Source organism: Blennius ocellaris (assembly GCF_963422515.1).
Source record: "Blennius ocellaris genome assembly, chromosome: 20".
NCBI classification, from domain to species: domain Eukaryota; kingdom Metazoa; phylum Chordata; class Actinopteri; order Blenniiformes; family Blenniidae; genus Blennius; species Blennius ocellaris.
This window is the reverse complement of record NC_137669.1, coordinates 17,992,774-18,006,857: the sequence shown is the minus strand read 5'-3', so window position 1 is coordinate 18,006,857 and position 14,084 is coordinate 17,992,774. Positions and strand designations below refer to the sequence as shown.

The following is a 14,084-nucleotide window of genomic DNA, read 5'->3' as shown; positions in this document are numbered from 1 at the left end:
AGCCTCGATATTTAGCTGAAGCTAGTAGCTTTTTAGCTCATTAAGGTTGCTAGGCAACGAGAAGCATCGTTCAAGTTCACAACCTGTACAATGACAAATAAGTTTAAAACGTTTGATTTTTGTATGAATTCGAATATATATAAAGTTTATGGGCAGGTTTATTCAACAACACACAAATAAACCCCAAAGTAAAGCTATTGTCTTTATCTTTTGGTTTGATTCTATGATCATAACTTATAGGATTATGTTGTGTATAATTTCAATTTATTTCTTTGAATAGTTTATGTAAAATGTCATCTTTTGCAACTTGTCATCAATTGTTCCAATCTAAAGAAATATGATTCATAAAAGGCATGCCCTTTAATAAAAAAAAAAATTAGAACATTAGAAACATCTTTTGAGTTAAAAAAAACCCAAACAAACAGAAAAATCACTGGAATCCCACTTTATTTAATTTGCTTGTTTATTTGTTGGTCAACCTGCTTCTTTCAATGTGTACTCAAGCTACTCTGAATGTTGAAGCAGCTTTTAATGAATGTCCTTAATGTGGCCACTCTGTCCCTGAAATGTGTGATGCACTTCAAGCTTCACCTGACAGAATATATATCTTTATAAAGGCCTCTTTCTACTTACCTTCTATCACCAATATATTGTATTCAAAAATGAAAAAAAGATGTGTAATCTTATTTATTTATTGTATTTTGAGACAATTCATGCAGTCAACCCATATGTTTTAAGTGTGAAAAATATGTACAGCAACATAACACCTGAGGAGTCTATGCGTAGATAATTTGGATTTGTCATATCGACACAACTTGAACAAATAATAAGTTACATATTTTAATGTAGAGATTGTAGAAAACTTCAGCATTTCTTGACACAGAGCAGCCGGTAGTGGTCATTTTGGATAATAATGCACACAGGACAATAACAATGCAAACAATAAATGCAGCTAAAGTACACATATAAGTATATGGCTTTGGTCTAATAAATCTTTACATTAAAGCTCTTTGGCTTTTCATCCACAGTTGATCTGAGATGTCACTCTGCACTATTGCCATCAAACCCAGAAGATATCCTCTCTCTCTCTCTCTCTCTGCAGAGGTTCATGTTGACGGTGATTTGCCCGGTTGTTTGCACTGACTCATCACCTCCTGCATCTTTTCCTGGATGTCGCGAACCCTGCCGGCCCACTTCTCCCGCACCTCATCTTCATCATCCTCTGTAACGGCCGTGTAGGCCATGAGGGCGATGAGGCCCATGTGGAACAGGTGAGCGATGTGTGAACAGCGGTGCTCCATGATTTCGCGATCGCCCTCACAGTTGTCCAGATACACCTTCAGCAGTGGCCTTCCAAACAGCGAGTTTGTCCCCATCACACCGCGGTAGTAGACGTCCAGGCTCAGGTCGCTCTTGTCCCTCTCGTAAACATTCTCGAAGTTGTCCATGTGGCGCTGGGTGTGGTCTGGATCTTTCTTCACCTGGGCCACCATGGTGTTGAAGGCAGCATACTGGTGCTTGATGTACTCCTCATACTTGCCGTAGGTTTCGTTCACTTCGTCGATGCGGATCTTCCTCAGGCAGTGTTGGTTCTTATGGGAGATGCTCTCCAGTTTCGTCTGGATTTCCTGGAAGTCCTCGTCCAGAGCGTGGCCCTCATCCTCCACCAGGCCCTTGCGGGCAATCCCAACCAGGGAAGAAACAACGCCAAAAATAGGGTCGATGGAGGAAGCGAAGGAGGAAACCTTCTCCACGCAGCACAAGACTTTGGCTGCAGTTTTCTTGATCTGCTCTGCATCCGCCATTACTTCTACCACGTTACAGCCACGCGACGCAAGTCAGGGGGCTGCAGGGATCAAAAGAATCAAATCACCATAATGCACTATACATCTAAAACTAGACCAGTATTTTGGTCATATAACAATCTTTTAAAATATATTTAAAGGAGTTTCAACGTTTTCCACAGATAGTCCAAGCAGCTTAACCCTCAAAATTAAACCGAGGGCTAAAAGCTGAGCATATAGGCCACATGACATGCAGGCAGCAGCTGGTGACGCCTTAAGGTGTCATTTTACAGTGAGGGTACAACAAAAAGATAGCACGCAACAGCTGCAGGACTTTATTATTAATATTGTCAATACCAATGTTTGTTGTTTTAATGTTCTCTGGTATTGGTGATCTATTTGATACAAAAGTTGAAAGACAATTGGAAAAAAGGTCACGTTTACAGCCAAAAACTCCTTTAAATATTCATACCTACAGTAAAACAAAAGTGTGTTTTGCTGTCATTTTTCTAAACGTATTTAAAGTTGTAACTGCACCAAGCAATCACTTCATGCTACATTAGACTGAAAATAGATTTTAGGTAAACAAATAAAAAAGTTTAAGTTTTAATAAACACAGGCTTGTTTTGTTGAAACAATGTGATAAAACTAGGGACAAAATTATCTTAAAAAAATAATTTATGAATGATTAAACAAAGAAATCATGTTTTTACGTAAAACTTTGAAACGTTGTTTCGTCTTTTGAAATCTTAAATATATATATTTTTTTATATGAAAGCACTAAAAATCTGTAGAAAACATTTTGCAGCAATCTAATAGTAATAGTAATACCCAAGACCAAAATTAAACAGTCGTGCATATCTGTCATAGTTGAGGCATTAATCATCCTCTTCAATGTTGCCACTCAGTAAAAAATACTCGGGAACAACAGTGGGTGTGTCTTCATTTGGAGCAAGACTAAAAAGGTATGCAAGTAAAGAAATTAATACATCTTGGATTTTTCTTTAGGTGCTGAAATAACATACAGGAGCTTTTTTTTATTTTACCATCTTCAGCCTGAACTGAAGATGTGTTGCGTTTTTGTTTTTCACCCTCCCTCATCATTTCCTGATTCCCAGCCTACATGATCCAGCCTCCCGTGTTGCTGTTAGTTCACCACCGAGCTGCCGAAGCTTCCATCCACTGTTTAAACACCCTTCAGAAAGGAGATAATAAAGCACAAGGGCGTCAGATGTTTACTCACCAGAGATAAAAACTGTTGGTATCCTTCAGTCTACCTCAGCCGTCTGAATTTCCTCTCCACCATTTTCCAACCGAGTCACCAAAGCACCGCCCCCTCATGCCATATAAGGCAGCAAAAAACCCGGAAGTGAGCCAAGCCTGCTCCGTGCTGATTGGACGAGGGGACTTCCTCCAGAGCTCGTGCATGCTGAGGCTCCAACCAGAGGCCGCACCGAAAGCACTGGACATCGCATTCTTTGTTATTCTCAGAGTAGTTACACACACACCTTCCTAACCAGTTTGACACCATGAGTGCCGAACAATGTGAAACGGTTTACCAAGGAAACAAATCCAGTTTGACCGTTTAATCGTTTGCAATCGGGTATAACTCATCCGGCTGTAAGCATCTATTGTGTATGAAACAACCCATCATTTTGTGAAGCTGAACCTCAGAAACAAGTCAGAAAACCTCCAGATTGCCATAATTATTACAAAAAGAATACTAGATTATTCGTTTGATATTCCAGCCAAGGAATTAAGACTTTTACCTGATTTTATATGATTTAATGAAACAATCATTTTCAGATGAACAGGAAATCAAAGTGTATTACATTGTTCACACACAGAAAAAGAAAGAGATGGACTATTTTTTCTTAAATTATGAGATCCGTGTGGGAAATAAACATGCCTTCCTAACCACTTTTCCACCCGAGTGCCAAACAATGTGAAACGTTTTACCAAGGAAACAGATCCAGTCTTACAGTTTAATCTTTTGCAGTTGGTCATCACTCATCCGGCTGTAAGTGTGTTTTGTGTATAAAGTATGAAACAACCCATCATTTTATGAAGGTGAAGCTCAGAAACAAGTAAAAAAAACTGCAGCTTGCCATAATTGTTACAAAAATAATACTACATAAATCACTTGATATTCCAGTCAAGGAATTAAGATGTTTACCAGATGTTAAATGATTTAGTGAAGCCATTATTATTGGATTACCAGAAAATCAAAGCATATTGCATTGTTCACACACAAAAAAGTGTTTTTCTTTAATTATGCCATATGTGAGGGAAATAAACGTGCCCTATCTGCTTCGTTTAATCCAGTTTTTCACACAACTGCAAAAAAAAAAACTTTGATGGGCAGCTGAATTTGACAGATATGATTGTTTATCTTTAGGATCATGTAAACCAGCTCAGCATGCTCGATGAGAAATGACTTACCCGAAATATAGTGACACAAAAACATTTAATAATGTCTCATATTTAACAGATTTATTCCAGGCATATTTGACTCCCAATAGTAAGGTGGGATCAGCTTCAGTGCACACTGACCCTGAATTGGATGAAGTGGTTTTTGGATTTTACCTCAACTCACCTGTCCTGAAATTGTGAATAAGAACTGTGGGAATTTCTCGTAAACACACTTTGGGTAGACCTTCAGCTGAAACAGCTAACCAAATATTATTCAACAGGTCAAGGACAATGAAGTTGTGTAATGTTTAGCTTCCCCCATAGTGATAGAAGACAAAATTAGAGAACATCTGCAGATTTTTCCAGCCAGCTCCCCCACACACACACTCCCCCTCTCTCTCTCCCTCTCTCTCTCCCTCTCTCCCCCTCTCCCCCTCTCTCTCTGATGCTCTGTACTGAACTGAATGGATCTGTAGGATGCTCATGTAAAGTATCGCGTGCCGTTGACAGGCTATCAGAGAAATCATCAAAGATAAACACAATCGATCTCTGCAAATTCTGATTTATTATATTATCCGATAAGTACATCAGAGACCGAAAAACATCTTTACCAACCACTACATGCATGACAAACACCTTCCACATCAGGTAGGCACATTACAGTCATGTTGTTTACGTGACTATTCAGGACTTTATTTTAATCCATGGTCACAGGCTGCTGGAGGAGAAGTACGGTTCACCCTGGACAGGTGGCGAGTCCATCACAGAGCAAAGAGACAGATAGTCACACACAGTCACATTCACATTTATCCGTCTGTCAATAAAAAAACCTAAGAGCAAATACCAGAAATTGGAAAATATCCTACAGTTCATTTACTCTCATTGGATTTGTATGTATTAACTTCTCTCAATTTTAATCCAGTTTGTGACACGAATCAGTAGTTTTTAATGTTTTCATTTCTGCCATTTTCCTTCTGATTTATGTTTTGTTTTTTAAATACAATTTGATGGGGAGCTTTTCCTCAACTGATGTAACTGCATCCAGATGAATAATACCCCCCTACACACACACACACGCACACACACACACACACATACACAGCCCCATACTCCCACCCCTGTAGCGTATAGAGCTCAGCTGCTCCTCTGTGGTATTTCCCACAATTGCATCCCAGGTCAGCACACTCGCTGGCACGTTGTCTGATACCTCAGCTCCTCTGTGTGTCACAGGCAGCCAGCCCCGCCGGACTGAGGACGGACCCCCCTCTGGTTTCAGGTAGGAGGCTGAGCAAACAGCTCTGACACCGCCGGGGCAGATGGTTTGGTTGAGTTTTGGGATTAGAAAGTTTAAGCCAGCCATTGACTGGACCCTGACTGGTGAGCTGCGGTCGACCTCAGTCATCGAATTGTTTCTGTTGTGTTTTTTTTTTTTTATTAAACTATATTGACTGACACACATTCATGAAGGGAACACGCTGTCGCTCTGTCATGATGTGAAGGCAAATTACAACTGAAACCTTCTGCTTCTTCCCTCTTTTTTTTATGTTGATTCAAATTGTTTCTATAGTTTTAATTCAACAGTGACATCATTACAAGAGAGTGAATAATGTTATAGCTATGTTCCTCTCATCACAAAATTGAAGAAGTGATCTAAATTTTCAGAACTGAAAATGTTCATCACACTTAGATGGGGTTTTTTTTCTATTTATTTTAGATGGATCTTAAAATGAGTCTTGCCAGTTTGTTCATAAATCTACTCCATCTATCTAAATGTCCATTATATTTTACACAATAGTAAACACACTTGTTTGTGTTTCGGTTACTTTTTCATCAGAACCATACTCATACTTTTGTTTTGTTGCCCTCAGTACAGGAACATCAGCCATGAAGAGCAACATCTGCCAAGGTCCGGTGAAAATGGACAAGTTGTTAACTCAGCTGATGGTCCTGCTGGGGTGAGTGTGCAAACACTGCGTAGCATATTGATGAGACTCATGCTCTGGACTGCACGCCGACAGTATCAGTGTAAATGCCAAGTTTAGATTTTACCAGAGTTCTATACAGTTGTGTATGTGTGTTGTTCCAACAAACTATGGGATGTGGAGCATCTCCTGTTTAGATTTTTTTCTTTTTACAAGATTGTAAAGTACAATTCCAAATTATATTGATCATGAGTTCATGAATGCTTTTGCTTTGCTCTTTATTTGGTCAAGCCTCTGGAATTATTATTGTTCTGTGTTTTTTGTTTCTTCCTTTTTCTTGGTACATTTTGAGACTTTTGTCTTTGTCAAAAAGTAAAGTAAATCCATGAAAGAAGCCTCGGCCTGCCAGTGAGTTCAATGACTGTGAATCTCCCCTCCGTGTGTTTGACAGTGGTCTTACTTTGAGTCATGGTGCGATTCAGACGCCCGACTATGATGACACGCCGAACCCGGAGTTCCTCAACCCAGCCTGGATGGCCGGCATCCCTGATGACCAGCCGCTGTCTGAGGTCACCATGCCGGGGACCCACAACACCATCGCCCTGTACGGCGGCGTCTACGCCGAGTGTCAGAGCTGGACCCTGTCTTCCCAGCTCCGTGCAGGCGTCCGCTTCCTGGACGTCCGTGTGCGTCACGTCAACGGGAACCTCACCCTCCACCACGGCGTGTCCTACCAGCGGGGGCACTTCGGTCACGTCCTGGAAGGTGTGTCTGAATTCCTGCGCGAGTATCCAAGTGAAACCGTGCTGATGCGCTTGAGGGAAGAGTTCAGTGAGACGTACAACATCTACGGCGCCGTGGTGGACTACATCCACCGCTACGCCCACTGGGACCTGCTGTGGCACAGCAGACTCATGCCCACCATGGCCGAGGCCAGGGGGAAACTCATCGTCCTGCAAAACTTTGACGGGCCAGACCTGGGCATGCGTTACGATTCCCTGGACATAGCGGATGATTGGAAGGTATGAACAGTTACCGTTCTGATATCCTTTCATCTGTACTGGCGGTTTGAACCAGATAAAGACCATTTCCATCCTCTCACATTTCAATCGCACATCAAACAGACGGTTTTGGATGACTAATGTTCTATGAATGTAGTCTATTACTTTCTTTTAGGACTGTGTGATTAAATGGAGAACTCAGAGAAAACCCACACACATATAGAGAGAACATACAAACTCCACATAGAAAGTCTTATACATAACATATTCCTACATTAATAGCCTACAAGCATAATTCGGTATTCATGACACTTTGTATTGCGCCAACCTTTAAAATGCATTGAGCAAATGAATCCTCTGCTGTCCCCTGCAGGTTCCTACGCTCCTGCAAGTGGAGGACAAGTGGAAAAGTGTGTACAATCATCTGGAGGTGGCGCCTGCAGGAAACAAGGAGCAGATCTTTCTCACCTACAGCAGTGGGGCCGGTGTGTTTGCTTACCCGGGAGCCGTGGCCCAGCGCATCAATCCACAACTGTACGACTACCTGAGTGCCAAAGGCGACCAGAACCTGCGCTTCGGGATCATATGCATGGACTTTCCTGCTGCTCCTCTTATTCAAATGATCATTGACTTTCAGCTCAGAGTGGTTGAAAAGAACAGGCAGGCCATTTATCCACTACTTGGCAAGAAAAATCTGAAATATTTCACTTCTTTTCTGACAAAGATGAGAAAACGTTCAACAGCTAACATTTGAGACAGATTCAGGCCCATCTTCACTGATATCAATGAGCTGGATTATACCTGGGATGAAATCTACTATTGTCTTTCAGAACAGTTTCTGGGAACAATAAATCAGAGGTGGCAAAAAGTAGAGTTTTGTGTGGTGACAAACTTGTGGAAAGTCTTGGACTGTCTTCTTTTATAAATGTAATTTTATCAAAACAAATCCCAAACCAGATTTTAATTAGCTCTTGTTTCAGGGAACCTTAAAGAAAGATCAGCTCAGTAAAAACAAACTCCTTCTATTGGTTTATTGTTGGAGCTGTAAATATGCAGCCACATGAGCTCCACTTTTACATACTTTGCACATGTATACACAACAACTCAGTTGTCATGGTTACATTACAACTACATTAAATCTTACACTGCATGATGGATAAACAGTCAACACACACTTTCTTCATGTGATGTAAGCAGAGGGATGACAAGTTTAAAACTGACTTATACATTGTTTCTGAACACAATGAGTCAAGGGTTCTAACCACCTCAGCATTGTATAGCCTCTACAAACTGATTGCGAATAGAAGTACATGCCTATATCGTGCTCCTCTCACTACAATCCATAGACTATTTTTTAACTGGAAAATGTTAAATTCTGAAATACAGTCAAGAAAAAAAAAAGACTGTCATGCAAGTGGTTTGTGGTGTGCGTTAGATGAGTTGTTTGTACCAGCAGCAACTGATTTTATCACTATTTCCTCTTGGTTATACACAGAAACTGTTGCAACACTTGTTGAAATGCTTAAAATGATGTGTGTTAACATCCTGCCCAAACTGCAGACGATGTTAACAACACTGTCACTTCAGTAAGAGGTGACCAGCTTGGACTTGCATGGTTTACCCGCTCACTCAACAATTGCTGGCAGAAGAAAAAGACTTTAAAAAGTATCTCAATTCACAAACAGACAGGTACCGTAGATCACTCATTCTGCAGTTCCAATTTTTGATTATACATCTGTTTAACCGAGACTGTCTCCACTGCAGATATGAACTCATCACAAGAAGATCACCCTCAAAATGCCGTGCAGATTGCATCAATCGGTGAAATGAATGCTCTCTCGTCACATTCTTTATTAAGTTTGCCTTGTTTGTTCCAGTGTTGAACCAGCTCTTGATTTTCTCGCTTTTTCCTGCAGTTGTGGTGAACTTTATATATTGGATGCTCATGATAGCAGCCATCGGATTTGGTAAGATCAGAACATAATTGTTTCTTAGATTTTCCAGAATGTTGCACTCAGTGTGTTTTATTTATCTATTATGTTATCTCTCTGAACTACAGGAGCCCTGTACATGGGTGACTGTCCAGTGCAGCCCAACATCCCGATCTACCTCATAGTGCTGGGTGCGAGCAGTATCATTGTGCTGACTCTGTCCTACATCATGCCCGCCTGTGGTAACGGCATCAGCGGCATCCTGATAAGGAGCTGTGGAGCTCTTCTGTACATTTTCATCTTGTGCTGGTTCATCGCAGGTGGGAGCAAACTGACTCTAATAATATGATTTGATCAACATCAGACACAGATGGAGCATGTATTTCCAGGAATGCCTTGGACTGGTCACCAGACCAGCAGAAGAAGACAGACAACCTCACAATCACATTAATCACCTATGGGCTATTTACAGTTACTGATTAAGTTCAGATGCATGTATTGTTAAATTGAAACTGGTGTATACAACGAAAACCATCACATACAGTACATACAGAGAACCTGACAGAAACACCCCAGAACCCAGACTCAAACTGGGGATACACTAATGCTCATATGAAAGTCACTTAAAAAGGTTGATTACTCATAATTACATCACTAATAATACTTGTTTTATTATAGTGTGGGCTTACAAAATAGCTTCAGTGTATTAACAGTGTATTAATATTATATTACTGTTCTGAAAATTGCATCATCAAGCATTAAACACTAATAATGTTAGTTGCAACAGTAAAGATTCACATTTGGCACTTTTATTCTAAATTATAGCTGATCATGAAGAATATATGGTAGGATTTATAACAGTTTCCTGTATCGCTTCACTTGCAGCCTGAACTGACATGTTCTCCTCTCTGTCCTGTCTGTGTGCACCCTGTAGGCACGCACTGGATATATACTGTCTATCCACCAAACTACTCACCTGGAACAGATCGGTACTGCCACAAAATAGCCTACCAGTTTGCCTTCATTGTTTCTACCCTGCAGTGGGCTGCAATCGCTATCGCGCTGATCTATTTTGGGTGCTTCATCCTGCTGACCTGTTGCATTGGTATCAACGCAAGAAACAGCATAATTCCACACCGCAGCTCTTTCTATGGAGCCACAAATAATATTCATGCACCCATTGTTGGGGATGCTTGACTTATTCCTGAAAGTCCTGCTTCATCAAAACTGACCTGCTGTAATGTCATAATCCTGCTGTCTATCAGTTTCTCAAATGTGGAATCTAATCAATGTGATTTGATTGATTGGAGGTTTAATAAAGTATATTGAAAAATTGGAGAACTTTACCCAACCGGATTGAAGCTTTTTCACAGATTGTATTGGGTTTTATGAGTTAAGAACATATTATTTTATGTTTATAAATGAAAAAAATTTATTGAAACATATTACTAAAAAACACAGATTGTGTATATCTTTTAAATTTCCAAAAATACAAATAAATGTTATAAGCATTGTATTCTTAATGTGAACAGTAAAACAACTATACGCACGTGGACTTGTTGAAACTGTTACTGAAGATGTTTGAAGTAAATTAATAATTTGTTTATAAGGTTACAACCATTGTTGTAACACTGCTTCCTGGCAATAAATTGTAAACTATAGGAAATCGTGTGTGTCTTCCTTTCAAAGGTTGTTTGGCATCGATGGTGAAGATTTAACAATATTCTCATGGATACAACCTGCATAGTTCACCCTGCTGCACATGCTACAATTTTTTTTCCATCAAAACAAAAATGACATCACATAAGAGAGGGAACTAAATGCTTTTACAATGGTAGATTTATTATCATGAAACATTGTTACAATATAGAAATAATCTGTCAAACACAAATATGAATACATTTTGTGCACAGTTGACACCACGACCAATTTTGCATGGAATTGGTTTTAACTTTTGGTTTATGAAACTGATTGTAAATAACTTCACTATCTACAATTATGGGCCAAGATCACTTTTAATGACCGCTTCAGCTACATTCATTGGTATTGAGTTGAAATATCGTTGGTTTCCCCCTTGGACAATGATGAAATAGAAAATTGATTAATTAAACCAACTAGATTGGAAAAAATAAAACACAACTTAAAAACTTAACAGTGGGCTCAGGTTCTTTTTAGTCAAAGGATGAATTTTCCGTCAGGCTTTTAATAGACTACTATGTAATTGTGTGGGGTCTTTCACCGAGTCGTCACGTGGTGTGGGTAACGTGCAACGTCATCACGCTGCATTGGAAACATGTCTGCTGCACGTTAACTGAGTGAGGTTTGAAGAAGAAACTTGTGTCAGAGCAGCCGCCCAAAGGCCGCAGTGACTCTGCTCGGACTTTCTGCGGTGATTGCTTGTGTGGGTCAGGCCGCTGAAGGTGTTCGTTGAGCCGGGGGAAGATGTGGAGCTCCTCCGGCCGCCGTGTCCTTCAGGAGCTGCTCAGCCTGCGAGCCGTCAGGGGCTTCAGGGGGACTGCTGCTCAGGTCAGAGGCATCACACACGGAGCTTTCTCTCTCTCTCTCTTTCCCATGCAATGCACATTTAGTTGTGTCCCTAAATGCATACACGTACACACAAACAACAAAATAAACAGGTGTGATTGTTCCAAAAGTCTACATCGACCAAACAAAAACAAAGAATTCTCTTACAAAAGCAGTGTTTATCACTTCTAGCTTGTTTTTTTTTTCTATTGCTGTATTGCTATATGTCACCCAACCTTGTTACACCCAGTCAATTTTACCTTGAGATCCTCACTGAGAGTTTTTCGTCCCCCCCAACAGAACACAGTGGTGGTGGAGCGATGGTGGCAGGTGCCCCTGTCCAAAGTGGGCAGTCCACCGAGGCTCAACCCTCGGAGACACAAAATCTACCGGCTGGTTGAGGACAAGAAGAACCTGCCTCAGGAGAAGTTGGAGCTCATCCTGACTCAGACGGTACCAAGTGAGTTCACTCTTCTGCCCTCAGGTTGTTCCCCGGAAGTTAAACCGGTGAGTTTTCTCTGCACATAATAAAACAACCGCTTGTTGTGGCAGAGCTCGGCGGGCGAGGAGACACCGTGTTTGTAAAGAAGTCTGTCGGTCGAAATAAACTGCTTGCTGAAGGCCTGGCGGTGTACGCGTCACCTGAGAACAAACAGATGTTTGCTGAGGAGTTAAGAGTGAGTCCTTGGTAAATCTGATCATTTGTTGTCCGCATATGAGACAGTGGTGTGTAACTCGTCCCCGCTGTGTCTTTCACAGCTTCTGCGAGAGGGGAGTCCAGAGGAAAGACGCCAAACCCGCACTGGACAGTTGGTATGTTTTCATAATCTGAACATACTTGGTTTCTACGGAGTTTCCTTTTCACAATTTGGTTAATTATTAATTTGTGAACAAAATAACACAATGCAGCTGGTTTCTGGTGTATTTTCAGACGGTGGAGCTTCTTCAAAGATCCAAACTGAGCTTCATGAGAATGCCGTGTGAAGAATACCACGTCACCAAAGACGTCCTCATCAGACAGCTCGCAAAGAGGGTACGGCCGTCTGCTTTTTCCGTTTATATTTACTTGAATTGATTTACTGGGATTTATTATTCTGACACGAGGTTTCTTTGTTGCTTGTTTTTGCAGCTGGGAGTCGTTGCAGCGCCTCATACAGTGAACTTTCCATTTGAGTCGGCTAAAGATGTTGGTGAATACTGGTGTGAAATCACGGTAAGACGTTTCTCTGATGGGAGCGATATCGTCAAGACCTTTTAAAACCATTTAAATTTCTCATCAACATTGCCAAATAATGTGGATGAGAAATCTGTGAAAGAAGTAGCACATCAGAATAGCCCATCTTGACTGAAAATACTGGTCATTACTAGAATATCACGGTGAGTCAATGCAGATTTCTAGAAGTTTCCCCGCAACAAGTCATAAAAACTATTGGACGCAAAGATAAAACTCATAAGAAGTTATCAGTACCTGGGATCGTCCTCAAACTTTTAATCGTAGATCTATTCATGATCAGACATTTGCAGCAACTTGCTGTTTCTTGGGTCCTGCCCTAGCTGGAGGTTTCTGCCTGTAGTTTTCCATCCGTCATTGAATTGAACACACAACACACCTCATATGTTAGTGAGCACAACTGTGTGAAGAGGCCTCAACGCTCACTCCTCTGCCCTTTTCTCAGGTTAATGGACTGGACACAGTTCGTCTCCCCATTTCGGTGCTGCCATACGAAGACGTTTCAGCCTCCCACCAATGCCAGCTGAAAGCTCAGAGGAAGCAGATGGCAATGGCAGCCGCCGAGGCAGGAGCCACCGCCTCTGAGGCGGTGGCTGATGAGGCGGTGCCTGATGTCTCTGCGGCCGCCGAGGCGGTGATCGACGCCTCTGCAGCCGCCGAGACGGCGCCTGACATCTCTGCAGCCGCCGAGGCGGCGCCTGACGTCTCTGCAGCCGCCGAGACGGTGATCGACACCTCTGCAGCCGCCGAGACGGCGCCCGATGTCTCTGCAGCCGCCGAGGCGGCGCCCGTCGTCTCTGCAGCCGCCGAGACAATTACTGAAGTCTCTGCAGCCGATGTTGCTGCCAAAGAAAAGGATGACGGTGTTTTGAAGGTGGATTCCGGTTCACCGGTGCAGGCCGAGGCTGTTAAAGAGGAAGCTGGAAAATCTGCAGATGAGGAATCTGCAGCTCCGGCTCAGACGACGCGAGACGCAACATCACCAGCAAGTGAAAGCCCGGAAAAAAAGTAACTGACTGAAAGAAGCTCCCCCATTAGACACGTGCACAAAGCTTCAGGTGTGTGAGTGAGGAACTGTTCACAGGACAAATGATTCATCAAGTCTTTTAGTAAACCGTGCTGTGCTCCTCAACGTGGCGTCCTGCTGCTGGTTGGACTCCTGAAAATGTCATGTGCAGGATTACATGCAAGAATAAATTTCTAACCACATGTTAAACCTGGGGAAATATCCAGTGTGTTCACTTTCATGAGGTTTAACATCGGATCATGTTTTTCTGGAG

General features: G+C 41.8%; 3 protein-coding genes across 3 annotated transcripts; 2 read left to right on the top strand and 1 right to left on the bottom strand.

The window, feature by feature from the left end:
* Positions 1 to 446: 446 nt before the first annotated feature.
* Positions 447 to 3,102, bottom strand: rpz2 (rapunzel 2). Its single transcript, XM_080516084.1, has 2 exons — positions 3,028 to 3,102; positions 447 to 1,846 (listed from the first exon to the last, which is right to left on the bottom strand). The coding sequence occupies exon 2, from the start codon at positions 1,803 to 1,805 to the stop codon at positions 1,107 to 1,109; it is 699 nt and encodes a 232-aa protein (XP_080372210.1). The 5' UTR covers positions 1,806 to 1,846; positions 3,028 to 3,102; the 3' UTR covers positions 447 to 1,106.
* Positions 1,176 to 11,468, top strand: LOC308144505 (1-phosphatidylinositol phosphodiesterase; the record flags this gene model as incomplete). Its single annotated transcript, XM_080515629.1, has 8 exons — positions 1,176 to 1,271; positions 5,427 to 5,472; positions 6,065 to 6,151; positions 6,570 to 7,140; positions 7,493 to 7,802; positions 9,036 to 9,086; positions 9,179 to 9,370; positions 11,461 to 11,468. Exons 3-8 carry the CDS (start codon positions 6,081 to 6,083, stop codon positions 11,466 to 11,468), a joined length of 1,203 nt encoding a protein of 400 aa, XP_080371755.1. The 5' UTR covers positions 1,176 to 1,271; positions 5,427 to 5,472; positions 6,065 to 6,080.
* On the top strand, positions 11,342 to 13,986 carry mrpl9 (mitochondrial ribosomal protein L9). Its single transcript, XM_080516111.1, has 7 exons — positions 11,342 to 11,576; positions 11,874 to 12,033; positions 12,126 to 12,250; positions 12,333 to 12,386; positions 12,505 to 12,606; positions 12,703 to 12,786; positions 13,250 to 13,986. The coding sequence occupies exons 1-7, from the start codon at positions 11,493 to 11,495 to the stop codon at positions 13,814 to 13,816; spliced, it is 1,176 nt and encodes a 391-aa protein (XP_080372237.1). The 5' UTR covers positions 11,342 to 11,492; the 3' UTR covers positions 13,817 to 13,986.
* Positions 13,987 to 14,084: the final 98 nt, after the last annotated feature.

What these genes read in the sequence shown, in the direction of transcription:
- rpz2 (XM_080516084.1), bottom strand. Translation starts at nt 1,805, where the DNA reads ATGGCGGATGCAGAGCAGATCAAGAAAACTGCAGCCAAAGTCTTGTGC.
- mrpl9 (XM_080516111.1), top strand. Translation starts at nt 11,493, where the DNA reads ATGTGGAGCTCCTCCGGCCGCCGTGTCCTTCAGGAGCTGCTCAGCCTG. An exon ending in AAACCCGCACTGGACAGTTG is followed by an intron (nt 12,387 to 12,504) that starts GTATGTTTTCAT and finishes GTGTATTTTCAG; the next exon opens with ACGGTGGAGCTTCTTCAAAG. An exon ending in AATACTGGTGTGAAATCACG is followed by an intron (nt 12,787 to 13,249) that starts GTAAGACGTTTC and finishes CCCTTTTCTCAG; the next exon opens with GTTAATGGACTGGACACAGT.